This window comes from Colias eurytheme, chromosome 13 (genome assembly GCF_061535395.1).
Source record: "Colias eurytheme isolate Ceu_HAF_F1 chromosome 13, ilColEury1 Martin Lab GWU primary, whole genome shotgun sequence".
NCBI classification, from domain to species: Eukaryota; Metazoa; Arthropoda; class Insecta; order Lepidoptera; family Pieridae; genus Colias; species Colias eurytheme.
Window position 1 is genome coordinate 2,214,551 of NC_142992.1, and position 19,026 is coordinate 2,233,576.

The 19,026-nt window shown below is 33.5% G+C and overlaps 1 protein-coding gene across 1 annotated transcript in view; it reads right to left on the bottom strand.

The window, feature by feature from the left end:
* Camta (Calmodulin-binding transcription activator) overlaps positions 1-19,026 on the bottom strand; it is a 111,863-nt gene that overhangs the window by 35,233 nt on the left and 57,604 nt on the right. Inside the window, exon 4 of the mRNA XM_090108903.1 lies at positions 6,688-6,823. Coding sequence (XP_089965029.1) covers positions 6,688-6,823 — 136 coding nt within the window. The remainder of the gene's footprint in view (positions 1-6,687; positions 6,824-19,026) is intronic.

The window sequence follows — 19,026 nt, forward strand, 5'->3', positions numbered from 1 at the left end:
GAGCCTAGCGCGGTTGCGACGGCGGGCGCGAAATATCAAACGTATGAAACGCGCCTTTGCGTCCACATTGAAATGACTATGGCGGAAGCCTAGTGCGACGGTAATGAGCGAGCCAGCGCGCGTAGTTTTCAAACTCTCCTATCCGCGCGTTCTGGCCACACTACGGGCCTAGTCAGCAAGCGACCCAATGCGCGGACGGCGGGGGTATCAAACTAGTTCGGTCTTGTCGCTCGACTTCTTATATTATATCCTTTATTGTTTTTCGTAAAATAGCGGTAAATACTTAATTGTTGAAGTGAAACTTCTTTATTTATAAGTGCGATTCAATCTAAAACACTTATATACACCACAGTAATTTTGTAGGGTATAATCTCAATTCTTCATATAAGATTCACCCGTTATTCCTCTGTTTTATTTATTTCGTGTACAACTTCTATAATGATCTCATTTCAAAATCGGACTGTCCAGTAAAAATAGCAAATCGTCCAAAGTTTGCAACACCCGAAAAACGTCGAACCGCTACTTGAGCTCGCGCGTCGGTGTGGCCACCGCGAGCGCCCGCTCGTCGCGCCCGCCTAGGCCGCCGCCACCGCGCATTCAGTGTGGACGCACACTATACCGCCATCTGCTGACCACTTTCTTACTACATTATTGACCACCATTACTGACCACTTTCTTGCATTACTCCAAAGCCGAAACAAAACAATAGCGTGCTCTATGATAGCATAGAAAGCGCGGTGTGAATTATATGGCCGTCACACGATGATACTTTAATATGTCTTATCTTTGGGATTTATATTTTGTAAATGTATACGAGTCATGTGACGTCACATGGTTAGTCCTATCCGAAAAGAGAGATTGTAGAAATTAATTAGTTGTCAAACATCATACCTATATTTAAAATACAATAATTTACAATATTTTTTTATAATAATAATAAGGATAGGTATAAGGATTTAGGTAATCTATAAAGCCTATGTGAGCGTGCGAGCGACGTTACCCATGCGGTAACGTTCGAATTTCATTTACTATTTTATATGTAAAAGCCTAAAAAAACATTGAACTGGAATAGTCGAATTTATCTTCCTACAGAATATTTAGAGGTGGCATTTAAACTCTACATAAAAATAATAATAATTCCTAGAATATATGTCCAACATTTATTAAATAACCACAGTAAATAACAGTACAGGTTTAACCAACTAAAGCATGAAATTACTGGATATGTAAAACTAACCAGTAACATCTATTTTAAGAATTCACCTACAAAACTTCCTAAAACTCCACACTACACGCTGTCTATCAATCAATGGTCCGTTCTAATATGTAGATTTTTTCAGTAACAAAGTTACAAAGTGTAACATTTGCTCACTATTCCCTTTGTTCTACCTTTTCATTTGCCCCTTACAAACTTTTCCATCACCGTAAAACTACTTTGTTTCTTAAATCAATTAACGTTAATGTGAAAGAGCACAGCTTTAATTAACCACTTGTATTAAGAGGTTAGAAGTTTTTATGTTTTTTTATTATTATAAGTCATTTTGTATTTAATTACGCGTTTGTAAATATCGATAGATGTTTCCTACTCTTTCATCTATACTAATATTATAAAGAAGAAAGGTATGTAATTATGTATGTATGTATGGTTTTCACACATAAATTACTGGACCGATTTCAAAAATTCTTTCACCATTAGAAAGCTGCATCTTCACTGAGCAACATAGGCAGTGCATTTTCAAAAAAAATAGAGATCCTTACCAAAAATGCAATAATGTAACCCAAGGTGTAAAAAATTCTGTCATCGCGTGCGCTGCGGAATCTATTCCTTGAAGTACGAGGATGGTTCTTATGAAAAAAAAACGTAAACACCTAGGTACCACGGGCGAAGCCGGGGCGGACCGCTAGTACAAAATATACCCTAAAGATTTAAATGAAATTTGTCACAAAGATACATTATTATCTGCAATAACATAAGATACTTTTTATATGGATACCACAAGAGGAAATCTAAAGGTTGGAGCTAGTTTTAAAAGTTCATTCAAAAATCTATGTGATCGGGCTCTGAATAAAGCAGTTACATTTGAGTTCATGAATTGTACAAAATGAGATTTTCTCAGTATATTCTTCTGTTATTTTTAATTGTTGCTTACGTCCTCGACTGGCGTTAAGCGCTTTTTGCATTGTGCATAACATTTAGATTTAAAATTGCACCTTTAACATTTTGTGCGAACAAGATTTCAGGTGGTGATTAAAATTGTACTGTTCTACGGGATCTTACTTTATAATGCAACATTTATTAGTATTTGTTCTGGGGTATTTGGGTTTTGCGTTGAGATTAGTATTTATACTAAAAAGAGAGGATATGAAAAGTAGAAATTATTGTAACACTCATATTGAATTATGGTCTTATATTTATTCCTTTAAATGAATATTGTAAAACTAGATTTCCGCCCGCAGCTTCGCCCGCGTTTTCAAAGGAAAATCCGCATAGTTCCCGTTCCCGTGGGATTTCCGGGATAAAACCTATCCTATGTGTTAATCCAAGTTACCCTCTATATGTGTGCTAAATTTCATTGTAATTGGTTCAGTCGTTTTTACGTGAAAGAGTAACAAACAGCCATACAAACTTTCGCCTTTATAATAGTATTAAGATATTGTGCTCATGATTAATTTTTCCTCTTTTATTCGAATGTGTAAAGAATAATAAATGAAATGTTAGCTTTACTATGTAACTAAAACAGTATATTGTCTAAAACCTCAAGTAATTTAGACATATACTTTGTAACAGCAGCAAGAGATTAACACAACAATATATTATGACACTATGCGTAATGTTAGCTAAGTAACTGTCACTAGAGACGCAAGCTAACAGCATCATAAAAGTTAATTAGCTGTTGCATCTTTAAGCTTAATATATTATGTATAAAACGCAAAAGTGACTGACTGATCTATAAACGATCAAAACTACTGGACAGAACGGGCTGAAATTTGACATGCAAATAGCCACTATAATTTAGGTAGGTATATGCTAAAGGATGCTGATAAAATGTACCAACAACGGGATAAATTATGGATGAAAGTGTGTACTAATAACTGATAACTGAAATGATAACTAAAAATGCTTTAATACTAAATTGTAACACCTATATATAATACCATGTCTTCTTGCAAATAAATTAATATCATTATTACTATGAAAGTATTGACCACACGTGTAAGGGTACTTTTCCACCAGATATTTGCAAGGATGCGTAGCGAGGGATGTGTTTGTAAAGAATCAATCATATCGCTTCACTAGCTGCGCTTCGCGGTTTCACCCTCGTGGCTCCGCTCCTGTTGCTCCTTCCTCGATAAATGGGCTATCTAACACCGAAATAATTTTTCAAATCGGACCAGTAGTTCCTGAGATTAGCGCGTTCAAACAAACAAACAAACTCTTAAGCTTTATAATATTAGTATAGTTTGAAGCGATACTAAAAGCTACTAAAGCTGCGGGCACGAGCCAGTCACACTATAATACAGCCACGAAAAAAGGGGAGGAATCAATAATCGAAACACGGCTGAATAACGTGACATTCCAATTAGTGGGACTCCCAAAACTTAATTGGGAGTTTCATTTGTTTATTCATCAGCTCCAATCGGAATCTGGTCAACAGTTTATGTGGAGTGGACGGTAATGGAATTTTTTGTTACACTAATTGTGGGCTAGATTGATTGCATTTTTAATGCGCTTGTTAATAACTGGGCTAGGAATATCTGTTTGCAAATTTTATATGGGTGTATTTTAACGATCAATATATTTTTGCATATTTTACTAGTGCGATTTTTATACGTAAATAGTTATAAATTCCATTTCGCCTTTGTAATATCCTAATCGTTAACATAAAATACGTCCAGCTGTTAGAGATAGGCACTACTAGGAATAAACACGGATAGATACAATTTTTAACCGACTTCCAAAAAAACGAGGAGTTTATTAAAAGTAGCTAATAACCATTTTTCAGTCATATTGCTATAAAATAAGTTTTGGTTACCACTATTTATACCCAAGTTATCTAGTAAATAATTTGACCGCCTTCTTGGTACAGTGGTTGACGCGTGAGCGTAGAACCGAGGGGTCCTGGATTCGATTCCCGGTGGAGACGAAGAAAAAAAATGTCTCGGTCTGGCACGACACAGAAGGCTGATCACCTACTTGTCCGTAAAGAAAATCGATCAGTGAAACAGATGTATAATGCATCTGCCCCTTACCCCTCTACGGGATATGGGACTTCACTTTCACAAGTCAATAATAATTTATGATTCAAGTATTCTAATAACATAACCTTGTATAATTTAACACACACAAAATAAAGGTATTTACGCAAACACTAATTATCCAATCCAAATAAAAAAAACCGCATTTCATTTCCCTATTAAAACATAACATCCCATCTAAATATTAAAAGGGTAAAACAAACAAACACATGTTAAAATATGCAAATAACCAGATATCATAATTTAACGAGCCAAAACGAAGGAAGAATTGTAAACACGAGACTAATACCTGATTTAATATAAATTAAGGGATCCCATTACGGAAAAAATGTTTAATTTTACTTAGAAAAATCTGTTTTTTATTACACATACTGAAATATATACCTTCACGCGCGCTATAATATTGTCTACATAATATTATGTAGTCCATTTAAAAAAAATGTGTGCGTGTACTAGTGTACACACGTAAGAAGTGAAACTTCTTTATGATTTTTCAAAAAATAATTTACTATATGCAACTTTACAGAAATACGTCAATCACGCGTGTAAGGGATAAAAACAAGATGGCGCGTAACGGAAAAATGTCACTCGTAACGAAAAAATGTTACACTAAATTTTTTTCCAACCCCGATAAAGAAGTTTCACTTCAAAACGCAATAACTAACATAATTATGTACTATTTCAGGCTTCAATCTATCCACATAATATCAAGAAATTTCATATAAAAACATAAAAACATTATACTTTCTGGTTATTTATGTATTTTAAATATCTCTATCAATTTACTTTTGTCGTGAAAACCCAGTAAATATCATCACATTAATAGTAATTTCATACTTATAATATTAACTATGAATATAGGTTTGCAGTATCAGACATATTATATTAATTTTTCAGAATTTATTTTAACCCTACGCAAATAAACGTAATGAAAAGAAAACAACTACGTCGATTCAAATGAAACGGTCAGCAGTCAGCGTATGTTGTAATTGTTTTACAGCGATTTCCAGGGACACTTTTCAATTCTACACAGGCATTAGTATTTGTTTTTTTCTTTTTGTTGTTTGTTTTATGGTCGTGTAGATTATTTAAAATATTTTAATCAAATCATATTAATATTCATTGACTTAAGTTTTTATGTCGGATTTGTATAATATATTAATGGATTAATTTTTGTTTGTTTTATTAGATAAAGTGCGTTATTAAATAACAATAATATAGTATCTTACACGAATATAACGAGAAGTTATTAAGACTCTAAAGATCTAAAGATATCCAGTAGGTATAGTATATTATCTGTGGTCATATTATATTTAATGTTCTATTATCTATATCTCAAAGCAATTCAAACTATTGTCAATCCACGTGGGACCGTGCAAACCAAAGAATTCACTTAAAGAAAACATCTAAAACATTTCTTCTACGCCGCTCCAAATTTCGCTGATATTTCTGGTCAAAGGGAATAACAGGGAATCCCCTGCGACGGTTATTGAGTTGCGTTTAAGCTTTGACTTATAAGGCTTCTAGAAAGTTCTCGACGTTAAGCTACGTCAGTCAGACGCTCTCTTAAATGTGCGAGAAATACACAAACAATTAGTTGTATGAAATAGAATTTGGCTGTTCATTGAGCTAATAAATAAATATATTCTATGTTAGGTTTGGTACTCATGTAAATTTTGGTTATTTATATACCTCTTAAAGGACTTTTAAATAATAGAACTACACAATAAATTAACGTATTTTACACAGCTTCATATTAGCAAAAGCTCTAACAGCAGTCATAGTTATTTTAACATTTGAAATCGGTCCTGTAGTTCCTAAGTCCCGTGTTCAAACGAACTCTACTGCTTTATATTATTATAAGTATAGAAGTAAATATCATCAATCTAACATGATTTCATAAAACGCCAATCTAAAAACACCTTTAGCACTAACGTAATAAAAGATAAAAAGGAATCGCAAACGAGCACCGACAGTCAGCAAACAGGTGTGCCTCGGATATGTGTTGATGTTCTGATTTACATACATAAAGAACGTTATTACACGATCATGTATGTTTGGTATAAACACGCTTTATATTGGTAGTGATAAATCATGAGGTTCTGAGTTCATAATATGTATATTATGTAAAGCAGTCGTTTATAGTTTTAGTGGGTTGTTTTACTATAATTTTTTTTCACCGTGAGTGACGTAATTTAATCGGTAGAGCTCAATTATTACGCTAGAAAGATTTTCATCAGGATATTAAATAGCATCGGGAAATAAATATAGTGCCCTCTGTTTCATATTCAGTAGATATGGGTTTTATTGCCTATAGTTGAATTTAGAAATATGGTTTGGGATGAATTGGTATTTTATAAATCAGATAGTAAGAGTTAATTTTTAGGAAACATTTGATCCTTATCTGTAAATACTTATGTTATCACTTGCCTCAGTCCCTTGAACCTTCAGCTTCATGTGGTCTTCTCGGGTGGTCTTTCCGTCTTTCCTCTTCTTCCAGCAGTAGCCGTCACGCCTGTACCGGACCTTCTTGCGGCTGTAGAGCAGCATTGAGCCGCTTTTTGGCCTGTAACAAAGGGCATTTGGTTAATAAAAAGTGCTTAATGTAAGAGACTTAAGAATATAAAGAGATGCACTTTTTGTGTGCTGTAATTAAACATTTTGTTAAAAAATAGGTTGAATTCTCAAGCACTTTTATGTTTTAGGAAGCTTTTTGACTTTAATACATAACTTTAACAGTAATAGTACCTACGTATATTTTACAGATTACAAAGTTAATTTTGTGAACGAAGATGAAAATCATTTGCTCATTTATGCAAAAAGTTAATTATTTCTCATTAACACGCAGCAGTCAGCTTATGAGTCATTTATTCAACTGTTAATTTACATCTGGAATAACAATACATAAAGATAATAACAATTGCTTAGCTCCGTATGTTGTTTTGGACTTTTGTAACGATATTTTATACAGAGAATTCAGAGATTTGATTTTACAGAGTCTTTATCTATAAAGATTTAATAAATAAATATTATGATTTTTTTACGCTCATCAATTACTTACTAAAAAATTGAGCACAAACAAATCATATCACTCCCAACATTAACATACACAATAAAACTAATCCTATAGTAATTATTTATCTCAAATAGTCTAATCGGATTGCAAACATCAGGTCATTCAGAAACAAAGGTTCCCTCGACTGGATTATTCCAAATTGGATTTGGCAACGAATGTTCGAGAAAAATTCGCAGTCTCACTGATACTGGCTGAAACAACGCCAAATCAAAACGGCGAGCGATGGGATCCATCTGTATGTGTCGGTTAGCTAATTTAGCTTTAAAGTTTGACGGTTTCTAGCTGAATTGATTAGAATTTTACCAATAAATAACAATGGTTCAAAATGTGGAAACTATGTAATTTATGATAGGAATTATAACTCTATGCTTATAAATGTTCTTTTTTGTTCTTCAATTTCATATAATTTTGTACTGTATATCATCATGAGATGTAGTACTGAAACTCTTACTCTTACTCTGATGTTGCATCAACTACCTTTTTTTATAGTGGGGAAATCTTCCAAAGATACCCACGCCCCCCGGGGAAGGAGCCGTGGGTTATGTCGGATTCTTACCGACTAAAACCCCACTGTGTTCCGTCGAGCCGCTTTAATAATTATGGGGCCGCGGGTATTGGTTGGAATTCTTCCGCGACTTGCATCAACTACCTACTCGTTTATTAAAATAAAAAACACGCAAACAAATAGTTATACTGTCAAGTATAATTCAATAAATCAATAAATAAAACCCATCTTCAGTATTTTTATAAAATACCAAATGTTTAAAACAGCACCTTGCATGGTTACAATATAGGAAAAGTTATATTCCCTATTTGACTAAAAAATCCGTCTAGTAAAGAATGTAAAATGACAAAGCTCAGATTTCTATTTAGGTCGAGATCAGATGGGTCGAGCAGATTAGACAAACTTAGCACTTCCATCCTTATCACACCTTGAGAAATTCACTTTCCCGTAAGAAACATTTATATGATTTTATCTAATATATTACAGAACACTAAAAGTTCTTATTAAATTGAAACGCTGCTTATAATACGAAATCTTAATATTATAAAGCTGAAGAGTTGGTTTGTTTGAACTGACTAATCTAAGGAACTACTGCTCCGATTTGAAAAATTATTTCGGTGTTAGATAGTCCATATATCGAGGAAAGCTATAGGCTATATGTCATCACGCTAAGTCAAACAGGAGCCGAGCAATGCAGGTAAAATCACGGGGCACAGCTAGTTGTATATAAATTAAGACGCATTCGACAAATTCATGGCTCGATTTTTAAATAGGTTTAGATGGACCAGAGTTTTTGAGAACGAAACAAAGGGCATGATTTATTTATAATAATAGAGCCAACTTCTTAAATAATAATAGCTACAGTCTGAAAATAAGGTAAATTATTAATTAGCTCTATTATGTAATTTTCTTAAACAACAAAATCTTATATGTTTTGAATCAATATTTTACGATACAAATTATAACAACGTATAAGTATGTGTGTGTGTTTCTATACAAACCAACAAACAAAAAATAACTCTTTGCTCTTTTAGAAAATACATTTCACTGTTAAAACGTCAACTGTCACAACGGTTTGACAGCTCAAACCGTTTCTATGCACCCGCTAAACCACTTTCAACACTGTCACTACAATATTGCGATATTCGTGGATATTCTTCATGGATTCAATATGTTTAAAAAAATGTACCTGAATCTAGAAATAATAAAGGCATTTAGTCGACTATATTAAACAAAAGACATCAAATAATGTTAAAGAAGATATCTACCACTTTACTTGAGTATTTATAATACCACTGAGTATTTATTTAAATCATTTTTTTTCTTACAGCAATCTGCTTTTCTTTCCAATCTTAAAATGTTATGTTTACACAAAACAATATTTTAAACTAAACAACAGACGACAAACTTAATTTATAAGACGTAATAATATTTTCGCTTTACGCCTAAGAAAGTTCTACTTAACTTAAACCTAATTTACTTTCAAAATCCGATAATCATTCTACAAAATTTAATCTTCCCATCACCCTAAAAAACATAGCCTCTAAACAACGTTAACTAATCCAGGTTTTACATAAAACGATTAATTTTCGCTTCCAGAAAAAACTGCGATCGCAAAGTATCGTATCATCCATTAATAGTGATCCCCTTAGCTAGAAATGGGTCGTGGTCATTAGAGGTCTACCTATAGGGTCGTGCTATCGTATGTTATGTAACAGATTCGGTTTTTATACGTAATAGATTGGCCTACATGATAAATACGCGTGCAGCTTTTTATGAAAGAAAACTAGGTATAGCTGTAATATATCGTAATTTTCAGCATGAGAAACTTCAATGAGTATTTATTATTATTGTTAGTTATGAAGTCGATACGTTTCTATTGTTTTTTTATAAAATGTAGATCTCTTACAAGTAACCTATTTTCGAGAAAATCTGCCGAATTTTGGGTGGTGATGGCATCAGAGCGTTTCCTTATTCATAATCATAACTCCCTCTATGTTAACAGTTATTTTAAAGGCACGTCAGCATCTTGAACAACTGACAAACCACTAATAGAATAAAGATAGACGTCGACGGTCGAGAAATGCTAATTCAACGATCCTATCCAAATACCACCTTGTAGAGCTTACAAATGATAAGACACCGATTTAATAGGGTAAATGTTTGATATCTTAGTTTTATAGCATTTCAATCAAAACAAATCTTACTTATTGGTAGAGATGGTGGTTTATATGTTATCTGTATAGAAGATGAATAGAATTAATTAGAATGCTCTGGCCGGAGTGGTCAGGCGTCGCCTCGGTAAGGCGTAAGACGCGGGTTTGTGATAGTTTATTTTTCTATTCTTAAAAAAATAAATGTATAATATTTATTTCTCTATCGTTTCCTTTTGGGTGAAAGTGTATAATATCAAAGTATACCTATTCTATTTGTGCCACAGAAAGGTATTTAAGCTTTACTACAACACGTACCTACTTCCACGGCATTACGTAATCGGAGCGACATGCGTCAATTGGAATTACCGTCCACAACAATTAGGTGCAAATCTTAAACAGGATTTGCAAGCGATTGAACACGATGTAAATAGTCTATCGTTATCTGTGCTATGAGTCTTCGTAGAATTCAAATACGGAAGGATGTTTTACCACAGTTGTTAAAAGAATATCTTGGCTTTTTTTTAAAAGAATACCCATTTTGAGAAATTTCGATAGAATTTGCGTGGTATTGTTGTTTAAAGAAGATGCCTTTAGTTTAGTTAGCAGGCCAAGATTTATTTTATCTTTATATTAAATGTTTACCGAGAACAACCCAACTATTATACATGGTAAATTTACGACGCATCTTAATAGATTTTCTGTCCTAAATAGCAATTTTAAATTAAAAATTATTTCAACCTACATTCAAACAAAATTTGGCGCGCACTTTTCCCATCCACGTACAATTTTCTTCAACGCTCAAATCTATTTAGAGACACTAACGCGAATTACTACGTTATGCCATACATGTGCCATTACGGCCAACTCCTAACAAAATAATTCGATTATCCTCGCTCGTGAGCCAATTACCAATCATATTTCTCATTAATTTCGCTTGCGTTTCACAGCTAATCGTGTGCATCACACTAAGCGAAGCACCGTTGCCAAAAGACCGGGTGAAATTGACCAGGCCAATATTACCTCTATTACTTAATAGTTTGAGTCCATTTTTATACGGCATTAAGTTATAGCTGATAAAATTACGCTTAACGATTCTTGTGGGCGTTCAATTGAGCAATAAGCAAGTAAGGAGGTATTTTCTTTGAGTGTCTGTAATTTTAGGCCCGGTTTAGTGCACACAATTTTGAGACTTATTAGAAAATAAGAAAATAGAAATAACTTTATTGACACAAATAAATAGGTAAGGTTATATTTTCCCAAAAGAACAATGTTTACAAACATTCCAATTCCTGAGCGCATCAATTGTCTAAACTACAATTAAACACAATCTCGAACATGAATAAAAATTAAAAGCAAGAATGCAATTACATCCAACAAACTTCCATTGACGCATCGTAAAAAAACTAACATTGGCTTGATTTATTCGTTCAATAGGCGATTTATTAGTCGGCGAAAGCCATGTATCTGACGCGCGTTCAGTTTTAACGACGTAGAGGAAAATATTGCGTAGTGGATGCTATATGGCGCGTATTGGATGACTGATCGCTGTATGGTATTACGGTTACTAAGCGAATAGACAATGGTTGTGTTTATTTGTATGACATGTATGGTTTGGAAGCGTGCGCAGATTGGTGTCTGTTAGATGCATTGGTTTTATTGTTTTGACATCATAATTTCAAAATTGTTATGCGTAATTGAATATGTGAAGATATGTTAATGCATTTCTAAAACAGTAATGTTAGTATCAATTTATAATAATAATCAATACTCGGCAACTTTGCTGTTTTCTTAATATTCCTTATATTATAAGCCTTATTATTTTCCATCCTTGAAATTTATATTTCAGTAAGTTAATACCGTCTCCGAACTCTTTAGAATTATTACATTATATATAAAATTACACAGCTATTCAGTAGTAAACTTATTCATACAAAACATGTAGTTATTATTTTTATACGCTCCATGAATTGCGTAGACCGTAAGTCGTAGCAAGTCGTAGACGTCGTAGCATTTGTGACTATTCGTAGGCAGCTACGTATTGCCTAAGTCGGCCAATAACATCATGTTAACAAATATTGTGGACATAAAATATTCTTAAGAAAAGTATAAAATACCACAGATGATAAAATATAAGCTGCAGGTTTTATTAAGCAATATCGTATATCTTCTTATATATAAAAATGAATCGCAAAATGTGTTGGTAAGCGCATAACTCGAGAACGGCTGAACCGATTTCGATAATTCTTTTTTAATTATATTCCTTGAAGTACGAGGATGGTTCTTATGTAGCGAAAACGTAAATATGTACCACGGGCGAAGCCGGGGCGGACCGCTAGTGTATAATAAAAATGTGTGCTAAATTTGTTGGTAAGCGCAAAACTCGAGAACAGCTGAACCAATTTCGTTAATTATTCTTTTAATATATTCCTTGAAGTACGAGGATAGTTCTTAAATAGAGAAAAGGTAAACATGTATCATGGGTGAAGCCGGGACGGACCGCTCGTTATTAAAAAAAATGAATGAACGTTTACAAAAAGCCATCGTTTATAATTTAAGTTATCCCACTTTTATATTTACGAAAAAAAATTTATCCCGCGTTTTGTAACGTCGATATTTCTATATTTCCGCATCAGTATTTCGATCCTTCACACATTTATGACCAAACCAAAATCTGTGTCACTATCGTTAGCACCTGCGGTCGAAAGCCGCTTTCAAAAATAAGCTTTAAAAATATTGAATAACGGTTGAAAATCGGTTGATTGTAAAAAATCAAAGTTCGCACTTGATGAATAGCTCGGTGAGACGTCTTTACGAGCTCCTATTTGTTTGGCAGAGATTAACCCGGCTTGCGCTGATCCGTGCTCACTCCAGATACAACTTCTGTGGGAAAATAAACAACGACCATTTCAAAATAGATTTCGCTTTTTGGATTTTAGCGCGAAACCGAATCGACGATTGAATGTTTTAACGAACTTTCGTTTTATTTTGTGAGTCGAACTGATACAATCATGTTAATTCCTTCATTAAAATACAATTATTCCTATATTACCTTTACTTTTAATTATAAAGTACCAGTATACATATTATTATGTGATGTTTCTTCCTTATATTATCGTTACTGTTCCTTTAATAATAACTTACTGCTATTTCTAAAGCTCCATTCATTTTGATAATTGATGATTTATTAAATAGGTATTATTTATGATCGAAATTAACATTTAATAATTATACGTAATAATTATTATTAGTAAAAGAAATCATTTGTCTTTTTATGACCTTTATATGACCAGTCACTTCCGTGAGTGAAAGGTATATATAATACTTAAACACTTAATGACTCTTTTAAAATTTATCAATGTTGGCTATGCATTATTATAATACTAACAGTTGCTAAAAATGTTGCCAAATTTAAAAAACAATGCGTAATACGTGACCCAATAAATTTGGGCGATTTACGGCCGCAGCCGAACCTAAGCATAATGTGGAAAATGCAAATACTGAAACTAATGAGGCCGTCGAGAACATTAACAAAAACTTAGCAAAGCATGCGAAACGCTATAATCGCATGATCAAACACCAATAAATCCTTGATTCCTAACAATTTCGCATTTCGGCTCAGCATTTATCGTTTAAAAACGTTGAAATTACAGAGTATAGCCGTGGAACTTGTAAAATACTGAATAAATATCTCAATCGGTATGGAGTAAATTATGCGAGCCGCACACGGAACGGTGCCGTTTTTGTACAGTTTAATTATCAGAAGTTTGGCTTTTTTTGGTTTTATTGCACGAGTAGCACGCATGATGTGCTGTTATGTAGGTTTATAGCGTTTATGGCTTTAGTAGACGCAGGGTGGTTTTGTGCTGACAGATTCGGAATTTGCTGTAAATGTATGTCATTTTTTTTGCTAACTGACCCGTAAGACGTCACGCGAACTATCAAACGCGTGAAGTTTAAAAACGTTATAGACCGGGAGATACTGACACAAAATTTCGAGTCATTTGTAACAGGATGGCGGTTCTACAGGGGTCTTAGTACGCAATGATAAAAAGAAAAATGATGGTGTGATCGCTGGTATCGGTGGTTTAGTCTCGTGGGCGTTAGCCGAACTCGTCGGAAAAATATCGAAAGTCAAACGATTTGTAACACAAAAATTTTAGTATTTACCATAAAAAAGAAGTAGGCGGTAGTGTCATGCCATACTTTTCCGGTGTGACTTACAGCCCGCCATACCGACGCGAATATGTTGATTTAAATAAAACAATTATTCAACCATTTGTACCAGGCTAACTTTTGCACAGGTAACCATCGTCGTGCAGCCATTTACGAAAATCGCCATGCCATACTTTTCGGACGATTCCAAATGGTCGCCATACCGCCGAAAATCTGCAAAAAAAATTTATTTCGCCAAACTTTTTGTACCAGTATTGCATTTGGATTTTTGGAGAGTATTTGATAAAATGTGACCATTATTATATTTGCCATACTTCTAGTAGGGGGAAAAAGTGCTGTCATACTTGAAAAATTAATTTAGTATTAATTTATATAAGTGAAGATTTCCAACACCTAGATCTTTGAAATTTTGTATTTATATTCTTTGATCCTCAAACTTCCAGGAAAAATAAGTGCCATACTGTTACAAATCGTTTGACTTTCGCTATTTTCCGACGAGTTCGACTAACGCCCACGCGACTAAGCCGCCGGTACCAGCGTTCACACCATCATTTTTCTTTTTGTCATTGCGTACTAAGAACCCTGTAGAACCGCCATCCTGTTACAAATGACTCGAAATTTTGTGTCAGTATCTCCCGGTCTATTAAGTTTTCTGTCCTTTTTTTACCAAATTCCAAAATGTATCTTTATATGAACATTTTCTTGAAAGTAACAAACACAAGAGAAAAAGGGATACATTGTATATATATCAGTAGAATTTTTCCATTATAATCATTTCATTTAATCGATTGAATCAAAAACAAATAATTGTAATCTCATTCTAAGTATTTTAAAAGTATTACTTGATTTAAAGAATCGCATCATCCTTCAAATCTAAAAATAATGATTAAAAGAAAGAGCCTAAACCTTAATTAAGCTTCACATCAAGAAAGGAAAGCATAAAAGCTATTTCATCCCCAAAACTAGCATGTCTATTTAAAATATACCACAAAAGCTCTTTAACTAAATTGCAGTTTGAAACTCGTTCCTTCAAATCAGTAATCGCTTACTTCCATACATTTATTGGGTTAAAAGTAATCGGCCAAGCCATCAAGTACATTTTAACTTCAAAATTTCGGTGAAAACTTTGTGATCACGAAAATGGAACTCAAATCCACTGACACTAATAATTGCATTCGTGTTGCGGTTGCAACACAAAAAAATGATAATTATGAAGTTGGTAAAGTTAGATCGAGTTCCTATAAATTTGCGAAGGTCTTTCACCACTTGTCTGTATACAATAATTGGTTGTTACGTAATAGTGGAATGGACCTAATGGGCCTTCACAATGGGCAGTGTTGGGCGAGTAGAGTCACGATAGTGCAGGCCTAAGGGTGCTTTTTCATCAATAATGTGCGAGAGAAATTGTGCGAGGATGTCTAGCTGTGCTGTGAAAACGTGTGTGTGTCCACCAAGCTATACGAGGAAAATGTGAGAGAAAGAGTTGAAATATCTTCTATCACTCAAAATTATCTATACATATAATAAAATCGTAGGAAAGTCAAAACTGTACATTGAATATTTTTTTAAAAGAATACATATTCCATGATCTATAATCGATATAGAAGCCAAAAATATAGTTTTTAGAATTTTTGTCTGTTTGTCTGTTTGTCTGTTTGTCTGTTTGTCTGTATGTTTGTCCGAGCTAATCTCGAAAAGTACTGCATAGATTGACTTCAAATTTTGCATGAATATTACTAACAGGTCGAGTGAGGTTTTTTTAAACATATAATCATGCTATCACCTCCGGGGGAGGAGCTGTGAACCTTTACTTTTCTTACGTATTCCGTGTACTACGACAGCGTACAATCTAAAGACTCATGTTTAAATGTTGTTTTTGAGTAAGCCATGCTATTATCTAGCTTTACACTATAAAAACTACGTCATTTACGTAATTTGGGCAGAGAAACTGTTTATTGAATCTTAGTACTATAAAGACAAATTTGATTCAGCGCCATCTATGAGATTTCGTAAAAATCAAATCAATTTACATGTTAACACTACTGAACACAATGTTAAAAATTAATAATTTAAATATAATTATGTTAGTTATTTATTTAACTCTTTAACCCATAATAAATCTTCCCTTCCCTATAAGGTGCGCTTATAATTCGTGTGAATATACTACATTTTTAAAAGTGAGGGTAGATGTATATTATTTTAAGTCAAACTAGACACCATTACAGTTAATCTAATATTGATTGTGTTCATTGGTTACATTTTTAAAAATCTTCGTGTTTTAATAATTCGATCACGAGGCGGGACTCTAATACAAAAAGGTTAGTTCGTTGATAATTATTATTCCTTCATCATTTACATGTTGTTAGTAAAAAATAATATACTTTGACTGTTAATACTTTTGTTCAGTATTTATCTATATGATTATTGCTTGGTAATTAATATATTTTCATGTCGTATACCTAATTATAAACATAAGTGTGATGTGAAACTAGCTGGATTTATTTTTACACACTCACAGTCTTATATTTTGTGTTAATGTTAAAATAGTATTAATAATAGTGTAAATCATAATATTTTTTCAAAGTTAAAAATATTTCCTTTTTTCTGATGGTGTTGCCATCGAATTAAACCGCGCTGTCGTTTCGTTCACAAAAAGTCATGTTATTAGGACCGAATATGTAGCCGCCTCAACTTACGGAAACGAGAGTAACCTGCGTTGTCTGTTAGTTATTGTATAGTCGAATTTAACGTTACATGGAAATTGGAATCTAAATATATGTATAGTTTATTGTATACCTACTTATATTAAATCTGTAGAGGTCAATTCTGCACATGAAATATATTTCCTAAATAACTATTATTTTTCATATTCGTGAGCAGAGCAGCAACTCTCAATCTCAACTCAATTATTGAGTAAATACGTACTAAAGTCCGGTCGCGAAGCAGAAAGAATTTCGTACAATGACCTCTTTACCTACTGACAGTGGTCACAAACATTTTTGAATGAAGTGCAGTTTACATGAAATATTTGGAGGAGAAAATGTTTTTTACTAATTTATTAAATAAATGTCCTCTATTCATTTACAATACTTATTAGTTAGTTACATTTTAACTTTTTCAATAACAACGATATATTATATAAAAAAAGTGTGCGTGTACACACATAAGAAGTGAAACTTCTTTATGACCTTATTTTTCAAAAAATAATTTACTATGTAGGTACAATATTACAGAAATACATTATTCTAACACGCGATTTCGACTTAGGCGGATTTTGATTGGACATAAAGAGTTTGAGGTTTATTCTTATAAATTTTGAATTCACAAAATCATAATTGAACACCTGACACCAATCAAGCAAACACAAACCTTACGCTCTCAGGTTAAAGGTTTACAATCCCTAAGGACGGCGGTCATTGCACCTGTGCGAGCAAGACACATTATTTTTACAAGGGAGTGACAGTGACAGGTTAATGTACGAAATTCTTCCTGCTCCGCGACCGGACTTTACCATAAATAATTAAAAGAATTGTTATTAAAATTTCTTACTAAACTGAGCTAAAAAACTTACGTACCAAATTATTAAAGAAAATCAAGAAATGAAATGCCTAACCTATACCAAATAGTTACTACATAATGTAATTAAAAATTATGATTAGTATATAATATCGAAAATAAAAAAAGAAATGCCTAACTAATTCTACGTACGTGTACGTCTACGTAAAATTTCTTTTAAATTATGTCATATTATTTTTTAGGAACCAGGGGGGGGAGAGGAGCAAATTCTATTTCCTTCCTTTCTTAAACGGATGTTTTTAATAATCTATGGTGTAGCCACTGATCAGCTTAATCGATACTCAGTTTTTATCAAATCCAGCAACAAATCCAAATTAGATCTTTCCTGTCTCACGCACGTAACTAAAGGCTGAAGAGAGAGAGAGCACGTAACTAAACCGTTTAGACGAAGAAAAGTGTATAGAAAAAGGAATAAATAATTTCATAAACTTCCCGACGATCTTTAAAAATAAATTATAACTTTCATTTTTTTCATTCCCACTTTTACCCCTATGTAGGTATAATAAGTGGATGAACCAATTTTGATACACTTTATCTAAGAACCAGCGTCGGAAAATATTCTGCCTAACAAAAAAAACCGCATCTAATTCGGTTTACCTGTTAGCCAGCTACGGTGCCATAGACAGACACACACACACAGAAATACATAGCGGTCAAACACATAACACCAGTCTTTTTGCGTCGGGGGTTAAAAATATAATACGACATAATTTAAAGGACATTTTATGTGGAAAATTTACCTATACACCAGGGTAGATAATTTTTGAAACAAAAAAAAATCGCAGTAGGATGAAACCCATTAGAAAAGGATATGATAAAAATGTAAGGAAAAATAAATTACGGTCAATCGGAGTTCGGGAAGTGGGAGGAGGGGAGCTTTTAAGAGAAAAAAATGGTTTCTCTCGATTTCTCGATAATAATAACACCTGCTAATTTTTTTCTACATATTTTAATTGTACAGACATCACTTTTCCACAATTTTATTATATGTATTGCTTCACAAGCATTGGCAGACGACAAGCGCTTGTCGCCATCCGTCGCGATTTGAACTGAGCGTTCCCACGGCATGTGTGCGTATGGCAAGCACTGGCGAGCGACAAGCGCGCCGATTCCCATGGCATGTGGTGTGGTGTGGCGCGGTCGGATTTGTGAAGCAAACATGTCGTGGGAATCAGGCTTTAACTTAATTTTTATTCACCCGCATCAGTGCCACCTAAAAAATCTTTATATCGAAATTCGAGCAAAGTTAAGAAAATGAGAAATAAGAGTTCTCAAGGATCGTT